At 43.6% G+C, this 24,261-nt stretch overlaps 1 protein-coding gene across 1 annotated transcript; it reads right to left on the bottom strand.

Moving 5' to 3' along the window:
- Positions 1-219: 219 nt before the first annotated feature.
- Positions 220-23,133, bottom strand: wnt10a (wingless-type MMTV integration site family, member 10a). Its single transcript, XM_061088488.1, has 4 exons — positions 23,072-23,133; positions 20,822-21,087; positions 14,472-14,845; positions 220-780 (listed from the first exon to the last, which is right to left on the bottom strand). The coding sequence occupies exons 1-4, from the start codon at positions 23,131-23,133 to the stop codon at positions 220-222; spliced, it is 1,263 nt and encodes a 420-aa protein (XP_060944471.1).
- Positions 23,134-24,261: the final 1,128 nt, after the last annotated feature.

The following is a 24,261-nucleotide window of genomic DNA, read 5'->3' as shown; positions in this document are numbered from 1 at the left end:
TGCATGTGCACCCCCCACACGCACGTCTATCTCTCTGCCGGCTCAACCGCTTCACATGCACTGTCCTCGCTCTTCTGGAAAACAGCAGTCCACCGCAAAAAAACAGAACAGGGGTACAAATATTACAGTCATATTCCCCTTTCAAATGAAAAGTCTCGGGTTTAAAATGTCTTTTTGTCCTTGGTTTTCTTGAGTTAGTCTTTTCCGACGTGTGTTTCTTCATTTGCAGACACTGACCCACTCTGTTATCCTGCACTCCTCGCAGACCACGTAGCAGCACCAGTGGAACTTGCAGTTGCAGCGTTCGCTCCGCGTCTGCTGCAGGATGTTGTGTCCCCTGCCGCAGCACAGGCTCTCGCAGTTGTCCATGCCGGGACTGGTCTTGTTGCAGATCCGTCCCTGCGTGCCGGTCGAGTCCGAGCCCAGGTCCCGCTCGCAGAAGTCCGGCGACTTCTCAAAGTAGACCAGCTCGTTGACGCTGGGCCGCCGCCGGTGTGTGTGGTGGTGGTGGTTGTGGTGGTTGTTCTGATGATGGTGGTGGTTGTGGTGGTTGTGGTGGCTGTGATGGTTGTTGTGGCTGTGGTGGTTGTTGTGGTGGGAGTGGTCGAGCTGCCCCGTGTTCCGGTTGTGCGCTTTGATAAGTGTGGCGACGTGGAAGCGCTCTTTGAGGATTGAGCCCACCACACGGAACTCCGGGGTGACTTGCCAGCAGGTCTTTAGCTGGCAGCTGCCCGACGTGCCGTGGCACTTGCATTTCCGTCTCATGTGGTCAAGCACCACCTGCGAAATCAGAGACGGATACAGACAAAAAAGAAAGAGTGGGATGAAGCGAGGGAAGGAGCAGAGGCGAGGGATTCAAAGGAGGAAGGGAGGGGGAGAAAAAGGAGAAGGATTAATAACTTTCTTGATCACTGGTTGCATTTGAAGTTTAATATATACAAGTACTGCATGTTGCAGGGACGCGTCTCATGTTTCATACAGTGAATACCGGCTTGACTTTTCTTTTTTTTTTTTTTTTTTTACATTTGCTTGTTCTTCTAAGCAAGCGACTGCTCCACTGTGAACTGAGAGACACACAATGCCCTGAAGGAATCGGTCCCACATTTCAAAAGCCAGGTGGTCCGACTCCGAGTCAGTTTCTCAAACACGCTGATATCAAATAACCCAGATGGATGCAGGTATTACCCAAACAGAAGTGATTGTCATTATTCATATTTTGGCAGCAGGGAGCGACCCCGAGCTTGACCCACATGTAACGGCACATTAGGCACCGTATTGCAGTAGCATTGCAGTATTTACATATTTTAAATATTATGGTTTGACGCTGGATAGAACGATATGGAAATCCACATTGCTATGTTTCAGTTTATATTTAAGGACATGATAGAATAAATAAAAGCCATTTCTACACACAAGTTGGGTTTGTTGATCTAAATGTTCACTGTCGGAGCTGATGAAGGAAAAACTACACTATACAAATTCTTATAGAGGACATTTGAAAAGTTTTTCTTTTACAGTACATTTGGATGCATAAACAAGCACAGACACAAAGTATCCTGCTAGAGCACGACCAACACTGCAGGACGTCCCCACCCTCCGTCTGTGGCACACACACACACACACACACACACACAGACACACACACACAGACACACACACACACACACACACACACACACACATAAACACTGGTACATCCCACATCGCATAAATCCTGTCCTGTAATGTTCCTCAAGGCTCTGCATGTGTGTACACATGTACATGTGTTTGTGCCTGTTTATCAGTCATCACCCGTTCTAAACTTTAGGATTCAATTACCTACAGGAACCTAAGGCCACCCAGATCACTGACAGATGCTGATGCCGCTGCTGCAGCCCCTATCAACACGTACACACACACAGACTCTCTGACATACAGGCACACACAAATACAGCACTCATACAAAGTTAAACACATTCCACGTATGTGACAATGATGCTTATATCTGTGAACACACAGAAAATATGACCCACGCACTTATTCTAACTCAAAACTAGTTCAGTTTCCCTTCTAAACCTGCCTGTTCAGAATGGGCTGTTAGCTTGGCCTGTGGTCAGGCTGCAGCTTCCTCTCTGAAACTGTAAAAGTGACCTGAAGTAATAAAGCCGTGACTAATAAAGACCGACAGTAGGACTCAGTCCTCAGATCTGTAAAGCTGCACCACCGCTGCTGCACAAAGAGCTGTTCACCTGTTTATTCAGAGTTTATCAGTATTGAATGTATCCCGTGTCCAGATTGCACCAAATTTGTCACGGCTCTTCCTTGGGCACTAAACAATACACATGCCAAGAGAGGAGCTGATAAGATGAGCAGCTCTTGAGATATGCCAGCTACATACAGACAGGCAGGGATTACTAGAATTGTTAGGTAGATGAGACAGAGGCACACACGTTTGACCAATTTAAGAATTTGTTGAGGAGAGTTTGTTTTGTGGTATGTGGCTGTATAGATTTGTAAAGATGAAAAACAAACATAGACTAAATAGATCTGTCATGAAACTGCAGCACTTTGGATTAATGTCAAAAATCGTATTCCTCACTTGTATCCTTGTACCGACTCCACCTGTCACAGAGGGGAACTGTATCTTTTCCTTTAACTAGTGAAATGAAACGAGCGTAAAAGGTGGATGAGTCAACGAAGGTGTGATAAATTGACTCATCTGTTTGGAATGAACGAGTGAAGAGCAAAGCCAAAGAAGAAGTAAAACCCTCCTGTTAGCCAGGGAGCCAAAGATAACAAGGATCGTGGATAGTTTACAAGAAATAAAACATTAAAGTTTAATAAAAAATCCAGTTACTGTTGCATCCATCTAGAGCTGTAACAATAAATACTGTGTAGTGCTTGTGTAAATACTGTTCTCTGACATATTTAGACACGTATTTGTACGTATGTACATTTATGTTTGGACATATGTTCATGTGCACTTATGACAATTAAATGTTAGAAACTTTTTTTTAGATTTAAATAAACATTTTTTCAGTAATCACTTCATGTTTTGTTCATAATCTGTGTACAGGGAACAGAAAGTGAAAAAAAACTATGCATTTTGTAAAGAAACCAACATGGTTCCTGTGTAATTGCGAGTTGAAAAAGAAAGTTTAAAGAATCTGTGATCGGTGCTGAGGAGATAGCTACTACTGAGGCAGTAAGACTTTATAGTAAACAACACGATAATAGCTCAAACAGAAACTCGCACTGGGCTCAGATTGCAGCGTTCGGCTGAGTTTTACATAAAGGCCGAGGCAACCCCAGAATCACAAACGCACTGGCCTTAAACACACAGCCGAGTCTGTAATCATAAAATGCTCTAACCTAAACCTTAAGGAGACAAACTGACCTAAGAGTCATAATTGCATCCACATTGCTACTGTGTGACGGGACTTTCACAACAGGATCAAGGTTTCAAAGCGGACTAAAAAACAACAGAAAACAGCTAGAAAGCCGTGTTTCTAATGACAGATGCATCATTGTAGGCTACGAATAATTAAAATGAAGAAAGAGAGGCAGCGTGTCTCAAACTGTTTTAACAATGTTCGTTGCAAACTCCCACAAAACGATTGCTTTCCAGTTGTGCAGCACATCTGGCTTCCATACCTAATGTTCAGAAAGCACCATAATTTAATCCAACATTTTCTAGATCCCTCCTCAAAACATCAGTTGTCCAGTCTCAGTTTGGCAACCACAGATAGGCATAGATTTGGATTTCTCCATCAACGTGCCAGCAATGTGTAGAGGGCTGGAGAGCCATCAAACCTCGACCTTTAAAGAGTTTGGGGGGATGGAGTCTTAGTTTTTGCATAAAGAAAACTACAAAACAAGTAAAAAATCTGTTTAATCTTACATTAGTTTACGTAGCTATGACGTTGCAATGATTTCAGGAAAGTAGAATTAATAAATGCTGGAGAGAAATGAAAATACAGCCATTGTTTCTATGAGTATTGACTGTTGACATGTAAGAATATGTGTCACTTTATGTGTGAAGTGCAAACTAGCTGTACTAGTCCAGGGTGCTTTAGGGGGCTCGGCTAAAGGAAACCTTCGCCACAAGTTTATGTGTCGCTATAAAATGAAAATGCTGCATCCTAGACGTTTGATTTCTTCTGTCAGACCCAGACAATTGGGTTTTACAGCTTGTTGCTGCTCAACATTAGTCAAACTGGTTAACCACTGACAAGGCACAGCAGTTAACATCAGAATGAACGTTTGACACATCTGCCAAAATTCACCATCACGGAAATAACATCACTGTGTTCTTTTCTTTTAGGGGTGAAATGATCGTTCAGACACACGAGGCCCGATGCTCACCGGCTGACTGGGCAGCGCTCAGTTCAGACCCGGTTCTACAACTTCAACTAAAGTACTCAACTCCGAGTGTAGTGTAGTTCTCGTGTGTGTGTGTCAAAATCAAACAGGTATAATCCAGACCCTTAACTGGTAATAGGAAATAGGGGAAGCTGTCTGCTCTTGCTATATTAGAAGTGGTCTGTCAGTGTGATATGTGAAGGGCTGATCCACCTGACAAAGGAGCCACGTAAGAACATTTTGTGCATGTTCGAGCCTGACGGATATGGACTTTTGGGGCTGATGCCGATATGAGGTAGTTGAAAAAAAAAATTCCATTCCACCAAATATCTGATTGATTTGCAGCTCAGTGACTCCCTCGGTCCGGGGCCACGTGCCGGAGATGCAGCTCCTCGTTTTAGCTCCTTCTGCTCAGCCGTTCACACTCGAGGCCACAGTGTAATAATGATCTGTCCAACTTGCCACTGGCAGCACTGTAGCTCTGAGTTGGTTCATCACATATCAGTGCAGCAGATCCTTCTCTGCTACGCCTGAACGCTCCTCTTCCTCCCGTGCTCCTCTGTTTTGTGGGGTCCCACAGACATAATACTGATTTCAATCGTTATGTGAACAAAACCCGACTGTATGTACGGTAACAATACCCTCGCACCACTGACTCGTTATCTATCATGTCTATTATGTCTTGCCTTAATTAAACGTGCTCTCCAGTTATTCCCTGCAGTTGAAATAATTCAAATCAGAAACAGCTCTGATAACAGCACTGACTCATTTAGTCTGGATGTCATCCGTTACTTTTATCCGTCTCTGTTTTCCTTTCTTTTGACAATTACTTTTAACTGTTATTTCAGGTATTATTTTATTTGTTTGTCTTTGAATTTTCTTTATTCGTCTCTGAGGAGACGAGACTTCCAGACGACCTTTCAACGGTATTTTCCCAAACTCAGGCTGGATAAATAATCAGATGAAAGGATGTGATTTTCCGCTTTCTTCCTGCTCCTTCACATCAGTACCTCAGGCTATGGGGTGTGTAATAAAGACAAGAGAGAGAGAGAGAAAAGACAGAAAAATACCGTGTGTCTGTCTCTTAGTCTTTTACGATATCTGACTTGACGACCGTGGAGAAAAGGAAGCAAAGTGACGCATTGTGATTTATTGCTGCCCTCTTGTAGATGTGGAGATTTAGCCTCAAGGATGTGGGGGGGCTGGTGGAAGCAGGGCAGGGCGGTGCAGCTGATGGGTGGGTAAAAATGATGGGGGGTGTGGAGGCGGGGGAGAGGAATGGAAAGGAAAGGAGAGAGGAAACACGGATGACAGGTGGACGAGATGATCTTTGGATTATCTCCGTGCGGCCTCTCCACCACTTGATACTAAAAAAGATGTGTGTGTGTGTGTGTGTTATCACAAATCAAATGTTTGTCTAGCTTGTTCTCCTTCAGTCATCATGTCCTGCTGCTCTGAATCGAGAAGTGATCGCAATTAGCATGTAACCTGCCATCGTGACAATGTAATACACAGACGGGTCCTGGTCTTACACAACATTTGCCACCAGCTATAAAAAAGCTTGCATGAAAAGAACACCTTGTGCAACACACTGTCTTTGAGCTGTGCTGTTATTATGTAGAGAATCAATTGGGGCCGGGAGTCCCCCCTTTGAGAAGAGTAAAATACTGTGATAAACAGAAAGTGTTTGTTTTAAAAACATGGGTTACTGGATATAAAGATGGAAACCTGCTAATATTGGCAATTCCGTTGACTTATGACACCATGGTGCACGGCCGCATGTACACAACAGTGATCTAAATGCTTCAAAGTCAACCGTGGACCACAGCTAGGGACCAACATCTGGCGAGTTTTAATGAGTGAGACAGAGGCGTCCATAAAACAACCCCAGACAGAGATCAAATAGGACATGTTGGTGGCAGATCAGGTCTGCAGGCTACATAATACAGTAGACTGGGGGTGGTGGGGGGGGGATACAACATGTTGAGTGGAGCAGAGCAGACTACCGTGCAATGGAGAGGAGGTTTGAAGTAAACTGAAGATCAGAGCCTGGATCTGAGTGGATTACTTAGATAAAGGTTCTAGAGTTGTCATATTGTTTTTTTCTTTTCTTTTAATGAAGAGAAGACAGAATAAAAATAAAAGAAACCGAGATGGGAGCTACTGAAGGTGATGGTCCACCAGCCGGTAGAACCAGAAAATGTGAAGTTGTGTTTTATTTGACAACATGAACAATTACACACAAACTACTGGATTGATTACCAGAACACTTGGTGGAAGGAGGCAGCACAGGTCAGGAAAGAACCCATTAACGCTGGTGCCGATTCAAATCAGGGGGAGATCAAGACATTTTCAATTTTCAATTTTATAGATATAGGTAGAATCTCTTTCATCATTTTTGTAGATTTCTCAGGAGAATAATTCATGGCAGTTGCAGTTGGTGCAGGTCCCAATACAAATCTGGATCTAGCGAATTTGAATGTGGTTTCATAAGCAGAATGTTTGGTCCTCAATGGAGGTTGTTGTTTGTCTTTTGTACATCTCATTATGAAGCCACTGCTTGACAGGTTTTTATTTGTGTGATTAAAAAACAAAAGTTTCTAGTTTAATCCGTTTAGCAATACTCGGTTACTACAGTGATTTGTTCTACAACATACAATCTCAACGAGGTGTTTATTTCATTTGTTGCATGCAAGTGGTCGGTTCAGCTCCGTCATAATGAAGACTGTGACGCAGGACTCCAGTTAACAGTTAGACCTCATCCTGAGCAAATATTGAAATCTGGCTGAGTCACTTGTGAGTCTGTGGTAGTGAAGGAGTCGATGATGACTTACAGCATTTTCTTTTTTCGGAGAGGGAAAGTCCTGTGGCACGACATAAACAACGGGGAGAGGAAGCAGCCAGTGAGGGACTGATGTGCCTGCGAGACAGTTTATGAGGAATCCAACAGCACATAAAAAGAGGGTATTTCATTGTTCTCCCTGCTGTGAAATGTATGATCCCACCCTCGGTTGATCACATGCAAGACGAGGAGGCTGTAATAGTTTGTTAGTTGATGAAAAATACTTTCCTCTTGGTCTCAGTGTAATCCACATGAATGTTTTGCAGTATGGGCCATAAGAAAAGTTTACACGCTCTCCAGAAGAACAGGAGGTGAGCAATTTGACTTCCAGCCTCGTGCCGTAATGTCGGATTTGTTTGGTTAATTGAATTTAATCGCGGCCCAATCGCTGTGTCATCACCTCTGTTGGGAAAATCCTAATCTGGTGTCTGTGTGTCCCGCAGTCGACCCGTTCCCGCTCGACTGCGTGCTGCCTCGTGTTCGCCAGTTCAAAGACAGTCTGCCAAAGGGCCTTTAAAGCCGAGCAGAAAGCCAGGGCGATATCAAAGCACACAAACAAATCCCACAGCCGCACATTAAGCCCAGACATCACTTTAAACAAATCAAACGCCTCGCTTCAAAAGAACAATTACGCGTACACAGACAAATACACACGCGCACATGCAAACACAATGACATGTAATTACTGGAGTAAACGCATAACTGGGGTATACAGGCAGACGCATTAGAATGTGAGTGTGCATGTGTGCAGTATTTACTCACTGTTCATGTCCACAGCTCTCATTTAGAGACTGTAATAAAATGTTATTACCAGCATAAGCACTTCCACCTGCTGCTTTTACTGTGAAAGGTTTGCCTCCGTGTACGTTTGGGAGAGTGTGTGCGAGTGAAAGAGAAAGAGAGTTGTAGTGATAGAGAGTGTGTGTGTGTGTGTGTGTGTGTGTGTGTGCACATGTCGGTGCGCGTGCTGTGTGTGGTGGGTCACATCAAATGCTCGGCCTCTGTACTGTCAGAACTCAGGAATGCCGCGCACACCACTGATGATATAAACCGGCCTCTGAGGAACGCTGCACTAACCCTGCACTAATATGCTGCTATTTTTTGATCAAACACACTTTGCTTTTTTTCGTGTGGGTTCTGAGTCAATGAACGAACGTGAATGGGATCTCCAGAGCAGTTTATCACCGCTTAAGGGTTAAATTAGACATAAAAGGATCTGCAGGGGTCCCACTATTGCCAGTTTGGATCAAGCTTAGAGGGGGGGTGGCACTCAAATCCAGTATGGTTCGAGTAAAAACTTCTAAAGTATGCTCAGTGGTCTGGTGGAGCCAGATTGTGCCTTAAATCGCAGAGTTTCCTCAACTGTCTGAAAACATCAGGTGGGAGAGTCAGAGGTGCTTTATCAGCTGCTGCAGTGGAGAGGCTTATACATCAGACACAAGTGAAGTATTTTCAGATCAATCTAAAGAGAATATGTGCCATCTTAAGTTAAATAGACTCTGATAGGTCAACACATTCAGTTTGTAGTTGTCTTAGTGAAACAGAGGAACCTGCTCCAAATGTGTGTAGGTGCTTCAAGGTCCCCCTTACTTAACTAGACCCCAGGCCCCAGTTTGACAAGATCTTTGGTTTTAGATGTTTTATTCCAGGAAGTGTATGAGATTAAGTGCCAGAATAATCATACATTTATGATTCCCCTTTTTTTTTTGCCGAGACCCCTCAAGGACCCTCAGGGGTCTGCGGGTCCCACTTTGAGCTCACCTGCCATTTGATTTGACCACTTTCACATATATGATTAGGAACAACTAGCTACCATCATATTAAACCACACTGGATCATTAGCTCATTGTTGTAGCAGGAGCAGTTAGAGGTTTGTTCCTGGATGTCAGTCGACGAAAGCAGTATTTCCATTTCCAAGTTGTGTTGTTGCAATATAATTTTCTTTTTTCTTGATCCTCCACCTGATTCAACAATGCAGATGAATGAAGTGGGACCCACTGTCCACTGCAGCCCAGAATACTGCAGCACCTTCACGAAATCTATTCCCATATGTGTGGTAATCCAATCATATCTGAAGGATTCACTTTGAGTCCATTTTCCATTGCACACATAATGTTTTGAATGACAGACGCTGTCATTGTGGTTTCACCTTGTCTTTGAAGTGTCGGATCACCTCACATTTCCTGCTGTACAGCTTCCCCATTGTGATGATAATCAAGAGTCGAGTGCCATCATGAACAAAACCCTTGAAAGTGATTTGGATGGACTGGAGGCAAACGTCTCCAATGTGCAGATGATTACCCGTACGTCTATTAAACAGTCGAGTTGAACCGTGTAGTTTCCTTCCTGATGCGTGCCACGCCGTCTCCTTTTACTCCCCTGAAGTTAGACCCTGATGCTAAATTGAAATTACGCTTGCCAGCCAGCACTGTCGCCACTTGCCTAATAAACAGACAGGACTGAACAGAACCTCAGCGTGGCTTGCATGGCTCGGAGCTGTGCAACAAGAACACAAGCAGCCGTGCCAAAGCGTTTGCTTTGAGGTGTGCTCTCTAAACGATTGAGAAAAACGCTCAGAAGAAAGAATAAGAAAAAAAAAACTTGGCTGAGAAGTTTACTGCCTCGGTGGACTGTCTCCATGTGATGAGCTCGACACTTTAAACATGAAGTCAAGCCTTTAAAACTCTGCTTTATTAACTGCTGCACAGTAGTGCGTTTGGGTTCACTGCCACAACACGTCTGAAACCGGCATTTTGCATCCTCTCGGAAAAACGATATTGGGTTACTTGATTTATGGACATCATCAAGTCATATCAAAATAAACGTATTTTTCCTGTTCACTCAAATTAATCTTATTTTGTGTGTAAACAAGCAGCCCGAGCTTTACGAACGCTGATGATGCCGCTGACACCATGTGTAAATAAACCTCCCTCTCGTCATAAAGGTCTCGTGGCTCCTCAGAATACAGTATTATTTCTGTAATCAGCCCGGCCGGAGAGAGGAGTCGGTGGAGGCCTGAGCAGGCGGGGGGGAGCGAGGGAAGGAAGGGCGAATCTCTTTCTACTTTCCGCCGCGGCGTTTGAAGTCTAAAATCTTTTGCAGGGTTTTAAACATCTGTTTCCAAACTGCCAGCAGCCACTAATTAGGGCTAAAAACAAGACGGGACGTCGTGAGAACCCTGGGGTGGGCATGAGGCGACATGCACGCCCCGCGAAAGAAGAAAAAAAAAAGCCCCACCAAATTCCTCTAGCCTAAAGACTACTTCGCTGAAAAAAGAAGGGGGGTGGGGGGGTAGGGGGCTGGAGGGGAGGGGCAGGAGTGGTGGGAGGGGAGGGGGGAGAAGAGACACGGGAAGGGCCGGCATCATTTTCGAGGCCGCCACCTGTCAGTGTATTTTCTGTTTGATTGTGTGGGCCGTGTGTGTGTGTGTGTGTGTGTTTGTATGTGTGTGTGTGTGTGTGTGTGTGTGTGTGTGTGTTGCGTGTGTGTGTGTGTGTGTCATGCGTGGTCTTAAAGGAGCTTTGTTGTGGCTGTCTCTACTATTTGAAGTCCTCAAGGTGCCTGGTATTTTACAGCAACTCCACAATGACTCAAAGTGAGTTTGCTTTCCTCCTTCTTCTCTGTCCCTCTTTGCCACTCTCTCTCTTCTCTTCCTCTTTCCAGCTCTCTATCTCGTCTCTATCGCTCTGGACACTGCACTCGTTGGAGCTGATGATCTCCAGGCTGTTGTGAGATGTTACAAGTCCCTAAGACCCCAAACTCTCTCACAGCCCATGGCCTTAAACTCCATGAAACATGTTATCATGTTGTCATTTATAAATAGCACAGGGGGTTGGACCTTTCTCACCAGTACAGCTGAGTGTTTGAAGAGCCCCCCCCCCCCCCCCCCCACACCCCACACCCCTGTGTAACAGAGACATAGAACCAGATGTATCCGATAAGCAAGAGGGTCAAACACTGTAGCTTTGAACCCTACCGGGGTCACCAGGGGTCGCCAGGCTTGTGTCAGAGTGCGAGAGGTAAAGGATCACCGGGTGTCGTTTAGCCTCTGCTGGTGAGAGCCAGCAACTCTACAAAGAACAAGGTATCGGCTCTTTGATGTCGATGACTCGGAGTCAGAGTTTCTTTCTGTTTGTTTGATGGATGCCTCTGCACGCTTGGCTGGAAACAGGCCGTCTGGCACAGTGAAGGCAAAATTTATTGTGAGGAACCTGAGAGCCAATATTTAGCCTTTCTAAATATCATTCTGCAAAAGATCAAACTGTAAATTAAAATGAAGCTGAGTGGTGCCAGTTATAGTTTGTTTTCTTAGAGCGACTGCTGTACTTCTTAAAGTCTGAAAGGCGTGATTACATGTTCGGGTTCTTGAACGATTTTTCTCTGGGGCACTTCACCTGCCAAAAGACTGTAGCTGGCTTGGTTTCACAAGCTTGTTTATAATATATAAACTTAATTAATGTCAATATTAATTAATCAGATTCGTGTCTGTTTCTGAAAGAGTAACTCCTCTAGCTGTCTATCAGAAAAATGTTAATCCTATAATCACGTTGCCAACTGGCTTCTGAAACTGTAATTATTGAATAAGATGTCCTGCGCCACATCATGTAATTAAATGACTACTGTATAATAGAAGAGTCACTTCAATGTCTGGCTAAATGACAAATTGGTATCTGGGTTATTGTGCCATTCAACAAACAGTGAATGATAAATGACCATCATTTTAACAGCTATTTATAGTCCCTTCCAATTTCTTTCTATATGAAACCCATGAACTAGTCTCAGACTTTCCAACCAACTCACAGGACGAGCAACTGTGTATACTTCTGCAAATAGTCTCGCTGACAGGGAAAAGAAAAAGCAGGATCACATTTGGGATGTTATGAATGTACGAGTGTATTTGTGATTATTGGGCCTCAGGATTTTGACAGAGTAAAGACAACATACACGAGGCCTCACTGTGATCCTGTACGTGATCCAGTTTCATAATCATACCGACTCCAGCCACACTAAAAGAGACAAATTAGTCCCTTTCCTTGGCTCGTGAACTAATCACTGCTGATGTAATATCGGCCCCGACCCACAGTTTACTCCCCACGTCCACACCAGTGATTGGGATTTATGTGAGCGGCTCGACCAGCGCAGCTCCTGCAGGGAGGCCGGCGGCTCGAGAGCTCATCTGATGCACTCCGCATTTGTGTTGTGTCTGCATAATCAAGGAAACCAGAAGTAAACTGATGGAGAGATACAGGCCCAAATTAGTCCGGAGGAAACAGGGAACAATGAGCAAGTTACAATCACTTCTCCTATGCTCCACCAGGGAACTGGACATCGTTAAAGGTTATCACCGTCATGGACATCGTTCTGTTGCGTTGCTCAAGGAAAAGACGTTTGGAACGATTCAGTGAAAAGAGGTTTAGACTACGCAGAGACCAATATTGAATGTTTATAAAGTATATAGGAGCTTTAAGTATTTTAGCCTGGCATTAATAATATAATGATGTATAATACAGTCCCCTATATGTTTTATTATCATGGGTTTGAGAAGCCCATCACCCTGTTTGACCTCCTGGCTCACCTGACACTGATTGACACAACGCAGCCAGCGAATCTTAACAAAACAATGTTAGTTTAAAGTTACAACTTCCTGTCAGAGGAGTTTCCCTGAAGACACAACAAATCCAGAAATTTATATTTAACCTGCTAAAGAATACAAGACAACATCTACAACATAACTATCGTGCTTAACTTAATTCCTCTAAAATTCATTCTTCATTCTTAGAGCCTATGAGTGGTTTCCCCTGTCATTGTTAATAAAAGACACAGATATTGGGAGTGGAGTTTGAGTTTTTATGGCTTCTGAAAGACGATATACTAGCATCGACTGAATTAATCTGATAGTAATTATTAACATTTGTTGTAGTAGTAATGAACATTGAAGACCCCCCCCCCTTCCCATCCACTGAGCCAAAGCTTCCTTTCAGTTCCCAAAATTAATGTTTTCAAAATATCACTCAAACACTCACCCATAACATTTTCACATCACATTGTGACATATCAACGGAGTGGAAAGTATAAAGTTACTCCAGACACACTGTGTGTATTAAGGTAATCCCTGAGGCAAGACTAACACATGAGAAAAGAATCAGACTGGAAATTCCCCCAGTGGCCGCCTTCACCGATACACTATCTGTACAGTAACCTCAACTCCCTCTGTGTGTGCGTGTGTGTTTGTGTGTGTGTGTGTGTGTGTTATTATTCATAGTCTCTCTCCCATTTGCTTCCTCTCAACGGAACCGGTCAAGGCCTCTATGAGTCCAGCTCTTTTAGTGGCAGTGTCTGTGGCTACATCCATACGACAAAGTTTTTGTTCCAGAGTTTTAGAGCTTCTAAATTAGAGAAGAGTGGAAACGCTGCTGACTCCATGTTTTTTATAAAACTGCGAAGCTGCGTTTAAGTCTGAACGTTCAGTAACAAAGTGATTAACACTCACAACTGCTTGCTGATTGGGTCTTCTCGGTCACAACATAGCCATAGCTGATTCATCAGGCTTGTATCACATGACCCCCTTCTAGAGGAAAACAACCAGTAACAGCCTCGACTACCAATGTAGAACACAACATGGATAATCAACTACAAGTGTTGCTGACCCTGATACAACTGTTTACATGTGTAGAAGTGATCTGTTATCCGAGCAGTCTGCGACAATTCCCATGTCCACCGGCACACGCATGACCAGAGTGCATGAGGTTTCAGGCGTGTTTGTCTTGACATTCTGTTTCTGATGAATGAAAAACTGAAAATTTTTCAGTCTTTTTGATAGTTTTCACTTTAAAAAAAGTCAAAACTGAAGCAACAGAAACCTGGAGCCCGAACACCAGCTGTTCAGAAGTTAAAACACAACCCTTCCTTGGTGTCACAGGATTTTGCTAATGGTTCTCAGAGTGGTTTGACTGTCTCACTCACTGGTTATGCCAATAAATGACCAAATATGTCATAATCAGGATCCAGCCATCTCACTATAAACTGCACTACTTTCTCTGAAACACGTCATCTCCACCCAAGCACCCTGTTTTTTGCATGACATGAGGTTACATCGTTTGAGTAAAATGCACTGGATGTGTAATATTAAGTATAATATTAAATATTAACCAATAATGTATCCGCGCAGCTGTTAGATAACCTACATTCCAGTATAGAAACTGGTTCCTGAGGTAGAGAAATCCCAGGGAAAGCATTACAATGCAGGATCTCAACATGTAGAAACAGTCCTACTAACAATCAGACTCACCTGTCTCCCAACTCTATTATTGTGCAGCCTCATCCGGGCATGGATGTCCTTGTTGGTCTCACGAGCATCCAGGAAGTCACGCGAGAACTTCTCCCCGAATTCCACGTCGGGGCTGCAGCCCCCCCACTCCCAGGAGTCCTGGGGTCCCGGCAGCTCGGCGGGGAAGTGCTCCATGACGCCGTGCACCATCCCCTTCCCTCGGTGGATGGCCTCCAGCTGCAAGCGGTGCAGTTTGATGCGAAAAGCTTCTTCGTCCCCGCGGCGCTTCTCATCGCAGCCGCATGCCTTCAGCTTGCCCATGGAGCAGGCGTTTGCCACGGCGTGCACCACACCTGCTGCTGCGATGGCGTACGCGAAGGCGCTCTCTCTGAAGCCTGTAGGTGAGGGCAGAGACGATAGTTGTGTTAATATAGAGCAGAACACTGAGGTTGAGGTTCCACAATCAGGACGGTTACACAACAAACTGTCATAACACTTTTTTTCATCTTCCACGACTTTGCTGACTGAAGTTAATGTCTCTGAACTGACACAGGGCTTCTCAGCGATGTCCAAAGTGACATATGAGGACTGAGTGATTGGCTTGAGGACTCGAGGAATGTGGTCGCTTTTAAGAAGCCGCTGTGGCAGCGTCCAGAGAGCTATGAGATGGAGCTTATGCCAAATGTTAAAAAACATTTTCGATCACCTGCAGGCAGAACATACCAATGCATGTGTGTCATAAACCTGTCAGGTGAAATGAGAAGATTACCAGGGAAGAGGATGATGGAGGGAGACGTCTGCTGAGGACTCGGACTGTGTAGGGCTGTTTGCATGTTTTTCAGCTGTGGTCGATTCTTCTATTTTAAACCCAAATAGAATCCGAAGGGCAACAGAACTATTTAAATTTCCTCGTTAAAGTTGAGTTGTAAAATGTGCCGAATAACTTTAAGATGTGAAATGACTTTCCCATCCATAAAAGTTGGTTTAACAGCAGCTAAGCGTCCGAGATGAAGGAATCTCTTCATTTTTCTGTTTGCAACTTTGCATGTTTTAGTCGATACATGCTGAGTAAAGCTGTCGTAAAAGAGTTAAGGATGCACACAGGCATTTATTTGCACACCCTAAGTCCCCGAATAATTGTGTCAGTCTAATCAGAGTTGACTGTTTTTATTTGGCAATTAGTTCATTCTTTTAAACAATGCTTTATTAAACTGCCAGACTTTTGAACGTGGAGATGGTCAGGGTTACAGGGACATTCACGGAACAAGCACCACGTTAGCCCTGGAAGCTAACGTGTGCTAACAAAGTCCGATGTTATATGCCATATCATAATAGTTGCTGTGAGCCGCAGAAGGCAGAAGGTAATGCATCGTCGTAAAATCCTTAATGCACGATGGTCCTGCGATGTAAAAGTAAAAAAAGTACACACATGTTAATGGCTAATAACATGCCAATGCCCAGAAGTTCCGTGCACATTCTAATGTTGCGAAGGAAAAGCTGCAGCGTCATGTGTCTAGACTGCCAACATGACAAAGGAGAAATTAGCGCGTGCCAGGTATCAGGTTTCCATCCCTGCCGATCGGAGCCAGAACCGATTAAAACTTGTGTCAACTACAGAGTAATTTGGGAGGGAGTTAAAAAATGATTGTATCCAGACATTGCAAACAAAAGCTTGATGTCCGTGGTTGTTTAGAGGGATTTTTGACCAGTGGACAAGGTGCTTCAGACTCATCCTGAATCTAGGTCCACAGACGGAAGCCCTGATATCCATAGTGCATATGTCCAATCTCATAAAACCAAGTGAAACATCTGAGAGAGTGTGAGAGACTGAGACTGAATCTGTGGAGCATCGGAAAAAGAACGAGTCCTTGTCTCTCATCATAGGACGCACTTTCTCTTACACAACTCAACCCGGTCTCCTTCTGTCTGTGCCACTGCTTCTATACAAGACCTTTAGGTGTGAAACTCCTGAACCCCACTGACTGCAGCTCAGGCTTTGTACGCCTCCGTATACAAAGCCTGTCAAACTCCACTAATCCATGGGTGGATTCCAGGATCCCTGGCAGAGACTTGAGATCAAATGAATGAGTTTTGTTTGTTTTTGTCATATCAATATCTTGCAATGAGCCGTGGACCTGTACTTTACTGTATTTCAGATGCACGTGTTTACCTCAGACAGACCGAATTACGCCGCACCGAAGCGTTTTCCTTCTAATCACTTGAGACCGGCTTGGGCTGCAGGAGGTGGTTAAATGACTGTGTGCGTGTAATAACTCTATATGATGTGGGACATCTGTTGCCTTTACAGAGAAACACATCTTTTCCTTGCTTGAGAAAGTCTTACTTACATGCGGCACATGTAATGAGCAACTCCACCACAACCCGTCTGTAATTCAGGAGACCAATGTTGCAGATCTCCTCTCTAACACACACATGTAATATAAAAACTGACACATGGACCCTATCCACATTTTCCTATGATAAAAAAAATCGATGAATCTGAATATTAAAGGATGAACACCAGGATTTGATCTCGTAGCCTCTTCGGTGTTTGTTGTTGGAGATATTTACTGCAAGGCACCCTCAGGTTTTATAAAAGAAGCCCCACTCGCCTGTCACTTACTGCTGTAGAAAACAGTGAAGATTATACTGGAAACTTGTAAAGACGACATGAAAAGAAACCACTTACGGGTTTATAGCACAGGGCTTGAAGGGGAAATGATTCAGGCTGGCTGCTGGAGTCAAATAAAAAGCCAATAACTGGAACTGCCCCTTTTTTTTTTTTTTAGCAATGTTTGATGTCACTTCATTATTTATGTATGCAAGTAAACGTGATGCTAGTTTGTTTCTTTGTGAGATATGATGTAACATTTCACACATTTGCATTCGTGTGGAATTTTTCTGCTTTTGTGACAATGGAAAAACTTTCAGAGGCTGAAGAATCACAATGTGAAACAGACAATTATCCACAGACCAACTTTCTGCAGTTCCCCAGAGCAACTCATAATCATCAGAAGTTGTACGTGTCTATTTGACTATGAAGAAGTATGATGGTCAGAAAACAAAGTTTACCAAAACATTTTCTAACTTTCTCAAAAAAAAGCTGCATTCCTGGCGCAAAACTTTTGCCCTTTGAAGCAAAACTAGAGCAAGTCCTCATTCAAACTGACTTTTGTCCTGGAGTAAAAGGGAAACTTATAGGAGGAAGGAATCTGTCTTCGAATGACTTTCTTGTCTTAAGTTGAACATGTATAATCTGTGCAGAATGAAAAAGTAAAAAGTAAGCAGATCAGATGAAGGCTGACATTATACTGTGAGTCACGTTTTAACAACCTGTCCTCAAAAAGACAATAATCATTGACATGCTTTCAACGTTTAAGGCACCAGTGTGCAGAATTTTTAGTGGCCCCTAGTGGTGAGGCTGCAGATTGCAATCAACCCAGTCCTCTCACCCCTCCCTTCAAAGTGTGTGGGAGATTCTGCAGCAAACACAACTTTTAGGTTTGTCCATTCGGGGCTACTGTAGAAAGATGGGAGAGGACATGCTGCTAATGTAAACTAAAAGGACTTAGTTTGAGATAGCAAAAAAACATGTCAGCTATTAATTTAAGTTGATTATATGCCAATAAAAGTATAATTTAAATATTACATTAAATTTCGACCAATACATCCCTTAAATCTATGAATTGAAGATTGACTCCTGTTTCTACCAACCTGTCAAATATTAAATCATCAAAGTAGCTTCATGCTGCATTTGAAAACCAACGAGACAGCGAGGCTACCTTAAAATACCGGAGTGGAGGTAAACTGCAAAGTCCTGAGATAAATCTGCTAACTCTATAACACAGAAGTAACGATTTGATACGGTGTCATTATATAAAGAAGAGTTATTATTGCAGCTCGAATGTTCAACATCTGATTATATGTTTTGGTTTGATACGAGAAATAAAATTGCACATACACAATCTCTGAGATTCCACCGACTACATATATAATTTGACTCACTCACGCCCACTCTGCCCCCCCCCCCGACCAACTTGACTTACACAAGGAGGGGGAAGAGAGAGGGATGGCACTTAGGCACATCCTCATACTTAGAAAGCCTGTTTTAGCTCCAGCCCGCTCCGAGCCGGGCCCCCCCCCGACTCAGGCCCCCGGAAGACTGGGAACAAATCAATCTAACAAATAATTCACCGGCTGCGCCACGCCCGGCTGAACTGATGGCAGAGGAAGTGGCAAAAAGAATTAAAGATTCAAAGGAAACTGTCACTTTGTGTTACAGAAACCGACTAAACAGGTTTTCTGCTTTTGCCTCGAGAGTTGGGAAAGTGCTGAGAGCAAATTCACAAGCACTTGCACTGGCAAGGGAAGTAAAAGCATTAGGAGCAGCCCGGCGAGGGAGGAAACAGACACAGACACAGAAGGAGAGGGAGATTCTCCTATTTCTGTCGATCCATGTCTTGCCTGACGTCCTCTTTAGCCCAGTTTTTTATGCAAGCTAAACGCGAAGGAACAGAGGCCCATCAATTTTATTACAGACCATCAGCTGAGAGATCCGTGGCAGCGGCAGCAAGGATCAGAGCAGCTTCTGATGTCGAAACATCTGACACCAAAACAAACACTGGAACGTGAAGCACTTCATAGCTCCCTCAGTTTCCCAAGAGTTATTCAGGTGCAGACTCGGCTCCGCTGGCTTTTTAAAAAAACGCAGATACATTTTCTGATAGCAAGTGATCCGTCAAGCAGAAACAGAAGCTTTGCTATTCATACTCCGTGTGAGACGGGATCGTTTATTTTCTCTATGGGCAGTTGCACCAGAAAACTTGCACTGATCACCACAATTCCGCCTAATCCACAACTGTAAATAAGTCTCAATTAAAGCGCTGCCAGTAGCTGCACGCCGTAATGGCTGCAGCATGTTTACTCGCATCCATTTTTCAGCTTCTGTGGAGCGGAATGCATCAACATGCAACAGATGAATCATCCGATTTAAAGAGCTTGTTTATGTCAGTGGTTTGGAGTTTCTGCACCCGGGGCAAACCAGGGATGCCAGACAACCAGCAACTGCCTCTGCTAATAATGACAAACAGCCTCTCAATGAGTCAGTGAGGAGTGAAAGTAACCGAGGTGTGTAAGCTCATTGCGTTGTTAAGAGTTTTTTCTGTCGTTGTTTGATAACCTTCTGTGGTGGGAACAGCATTGAGGGAGATAACACTAGAGTTTAATGATTACACCGCACGCAGATTAAGGAGAAGATACAGATATGGAAACACGCCTCCAGGACAAAGCTAATGAAATTAATGAGTTAGTATTTTTAAGGATTGAGGGATCTAGAACCATTTCATCAAAAGTTTAACTTTTTGAAAGTTGTCAGGACACTTTTATTGATACTTATATAACAGATATTGAAAACTTGTATTGACAGTTTGCTATTATAAATTACCAAAGCAATGGCCAAGCAAAGCTAAATGAAGTTGAGTGATAATCTCAATAATTTCTCAGAAATTTTTTTAAAGTTTTGCTTTAGAAGTCTTATAATATAAAGTGTTAAATATTTTCTGCCTCCTCATTGTGCAACTCAACTCAAGATCCAAACTTTAACCTCCACAGTTCATCTGCCCAGCTGCTCAGGCCACTGAGAAATTGATGCCCTCTTCCAGTCAATAACCCAGGACGAGTCCGTTCGAAAGGCTTCCCATCTTTAAAGATCCTCTTTCATCCTTTGTGGGCTGCCTTGCAAAGCTCCGATCACTACAAAGCCTCAGAGGAAACCGATCTGTGGGAGGGTTTGGTAATCTGTAGGTGACTAACTGCTTTTGAAGTTACCTGCTCCTTTGTACGGGTTTGTTGAGGAGACACAGCGTGGTGCACACCGGCCTGCTGGTCACCACAGATAACCTGACCACGTGGAGGAGCTTATTGTTGTGAGACAGCATTGAAGAGTTGTCAGTTTGGGGTAAAACGATCTCTTCTTTAAGCCGTGTTTAAAAAATAACGGTATAATATCAATATCCTTTGTTTAGGGACGTGTATCTTTGTGGTGGCTTATCTTTCTAAGCCTTTCCTTTCAGGGTGTTCTATTAAAGTATGTTTGAGAATAAAGAACCAAAGCCTATTTGAAGACCAAACTTTTGATCTTAATAGTTTTTTTCAGCAGGAAGCCTGTGGTGACAGCTCACTTCAAGACCTCTAAGACAAATCCACATTTTCTGCGATTATTTATTTGTAACTTTTAGAACTTGGAAAGGTTCGTAACAGCAACTTTTCACGACCGGGATGTAAAATGCCCACAAAACAAAATATAACACGGAACTGAAATGACACATGAGTGTGTTCGGTGCTGTGTTTTGTACGGTGACCATGTAGCTGACCTCTTTTAAAGACGATGCTGTCGTAGGGTATTTTGTTCCGAGTTTCCAGACTGGAGCAGTTCCAGCGGTGCCCTCGGAACTGGTGCTGGCACTCGTGGATGGCGATCTGGATTCCCTGGATCGCTGAGGCCGTCACGTCTGGGTTGCGCATGCACACGTCCAGCTGGCGCCGCGTCAGACCCGGCAGCGTCAGACACACCGTGTTGGCGTTCAGGATCGGGTCAATGTTGGGGAGCTTCAGGCCCAGGATTTCATTGGAGTCTACCCTGCATGGAGCACACAGGTCGGGTTATTGACAAGACAAAGACACAACTTTCCTTTATCACTGCTCAGTCCCTTTTTGCTGCAAACACAAGTCTAGTTCGAACTGGGAAAATTTCCATGGGCGTCCCAGCGACACTCAGTTCCCACAGCACCAGACTGGCGCCCGGACTTGATGATCCCCAGTGCCGTTGATTGCTGTAAAAACCTCAATAATACACGTGATGTGAGTTAACACTTGTAAAACCATCTCCAGATGCTGACGGAAGGGGAAATGCACTATTTGTTGTTTTTTGCCTTTTAGACGGATTCACTTTTTACGATCGTGTAAAACTGTTGCCAAAATAACAGTGGATAAAAAACAAAACAATGGCTCTTGCATCCCGAGGCTGAGTTTACAGGATAGATGTCTTATTCGAGGGTTTCTGAAGTTATAAAGGCACAATTAAATGTGCATTTAAACATAGAAGATGAACCATGAATGTTTGTTTCTAGTGCTAACTCCAGGGCCAATAACAGTCATAGTGTACAAGTGTTCAAATCTTTTTCTAGGGTTTATATTACAGACCGTTCCCTATTTTTTATTTTTATATTGTTATATGTATGCTTAGGCACAAACAGCTAATTCCTTGTAAGTGTAAAACCTACTTGGCAATAAATAAAAGCAATTCTGATTTTGATTCCAATTCACTTTTGTCTCCTGGCCATGACTTTGATATTAGATCGACTGAGTTCCAAAGCAGAATAAGAGAGTTGTGATTTGATTTTTGATCTAAAGTTACTCTAAGTTCTTGTAACAGTTTTACCTGCAGCAAATTATCCGCCTCACAAAATCTTCTGAGTAACTTTTACAGCTGTTAGATGTGTGTGTGTGTGTGTGTGTGTGTGTGTGTGTGTGTGTGTGTGTGTGTGTGTGTCTTTCCTCAGCTGTCTCCTGCCCCTGCTGCAGATCAATCATGTGAAACACAGTAATTCAGCAAAGCCCCTTTTCGTCTTCACAGAGAAACAGTAAGAGCAGTAACAAGGAAAACACAGGCTGCTCTGATGAAGGCTTGAGAGCCGAGAGGTGCACAGCTTTTCTTTTTCATTGTCATTACACAAGTAAAACACAGGTTGCGTGTCCCAGTGTTTGTGTGACTGGGAAACACACAGACTCACATGCAGGCTTGGCGCGTGCATGCACACGGCTGTGGGCAAACACGCATCTGTATGCACACCCTGCACACCCACACGCAAATACCCAGGTGTGAGGAGGCGTGTACGGTAACACAAACACAAAATACACACACACAGCTGCAGCACATTTGCATGACAACTTCTACCCAGTTTTGTCAAAGTGTATACATTTTCTGCACATTCCTATTCTGCAAGTGTCCACATCAGAGAAGCCGACTCAAACTCTCACTAATCACCTCCTGCAGAAAGCACCCAGCCTTGGAAGTGAGTCAGAAAATTAAAGATACAACTTGCTGTGGCATCAAATGCTCAGTTGCACGGTTGTTGCCCTACGTGTCAGCAACAGCGTTTTGAAGCGTGTGATTCCAGTTCGGCTTCTGTCACTACCTGTTGTGTTTCCTGATTTGAGATGAGACCTGTTTCAACAACTCACTCCAAATATAGATTATTAACTGGCAACTTTGTTCGGGGAATGAAAGAGCAGATGACTGGGAATGAATAATAAAACTTAGATAAAGGCTGATGATTCATTTGTTTTTAATTACTTTTTAAATGTTTTCTTCATGTGCAAAGGTTAATATCACGTGAGGAATAAGTTTGGCTCATCTGACATTTACTTACATAAAAGAAAATTGACTTTGATGAAGTTTAAGTTGTTTATCCAAATTGTTAAATCGAAATCAAAAGAATAGAAGAACATAGAGTGAGAAAACGTTACATATATTCTCATATACATGAGTTACATTTATTCTTCAAGTGTATCATAGATTTTAAGCTTTGATTCAAACACATCCCTCATTTATTCCAACTCACCTTGTATCCAGGAGACAGACAAGCAGCAGGACGCACGTTAATCTGAGGACTGGCTGTTCCATTTTGTTCCTTTTCAATTATTAAAAAAACAAACAGGAACAACAAAAAAGTTTAAAAAATAAAAAAAAGCAAAATAAAAGTAATAGCTTAAAGTCCAATATTCCGCTTCGGAGTTTAGAAGAGGACACAGGAGATGAGGTGGGGTGGGCTCGGGTCTGTTCCGGGTTAAAGTTGGCGCAGGACCTGACAGCTCCGGGTGCCGTGCGTCCAGATGTGCCAGCCAGAGGCGGGATACTCATTCAAGAAAAAAGTTTCATGAGTGGAGGAGGCTGCTGTGAAGTGTTGGGGGGGGAGTAAGTGCAGCCTCGTCTTTCTCACACACACACACATCCCGGGATCTCCGCTACACGAGGACTTTGCATTGGTTTTTACATCCGAGGGAAAGAGAGAGAGAGAGAGAGAGAGAGAGAGAGAGAGAGAGAGAGAGGCAGAGAGAGAGCCGGCGGATCCAGGATGAAGTCTGCCTGACTGGTGAGAGTTGGTCTCTCCTCCAAACTGCTGCACTTAGCGCTGCGCCAGCCCACTTCTTCTTCTCTCTCCTCTTCTTTGCGTCACTCCGGGAGAAGGAGGGAGGTCAAGTGGCTCGTTAGCGCAGGATAGAGATCCTCCTCGGATAAGAAACACTTTGCGTGCAGCCCTTCTGTGAGGGAAGGAAGTTTTATATCCACTGCAGGAGCGATGCTGAGGAGGAGGAGGAGGAGGAGGAGGGTGGTGGTTGATGAGCAAGAGGAGGAGGAGGAGGAGGAAAGGGTTTGAACTGAGGATTGTGGATTTGGTGGAAGTTCAGATGACGATGATGAAGAGGACATGATGATGCATGCCAAAGAAGGTGAATTATGATGATGAGATGGATTGCACACAACCGTTTGAAGGTTCAACCATGATCCTCTTAACTTCGGTCTTTAATGAATTAAACGTCACCCTTATAAGTTTTACAAGTATAGAAAACTTTTAACATATCAAGGCTTATTTCACCCACTGCTTTGTCTTGAAAAGGCAACTCCACTAACTTCAGGTAAGTCAAAAAAAGAGACATTTATTTATAGATTCATGTTCTTTAATCTCCAGATGGACGCAGAAACGAAACGAAATTGTCATCATGATGTGTTTGTAACATCTAATAAATCACC

This window comes from Limanda limanda, chromosome 16 (genome assembly GCF_963576545.1).
Source record: "Limanda limanda chromosome 16, fLimLim1.1, whole genome shotgun sequence".
NCBI lineage: Eukaryota > Metazoa > Chordata > Actinopteri > Pleuronectiformes > Pleuronectidae > Limanda > Limanda limanda.
This window is presented reverse-complemented; position numbering and strand designations above follow the sequence as displayed.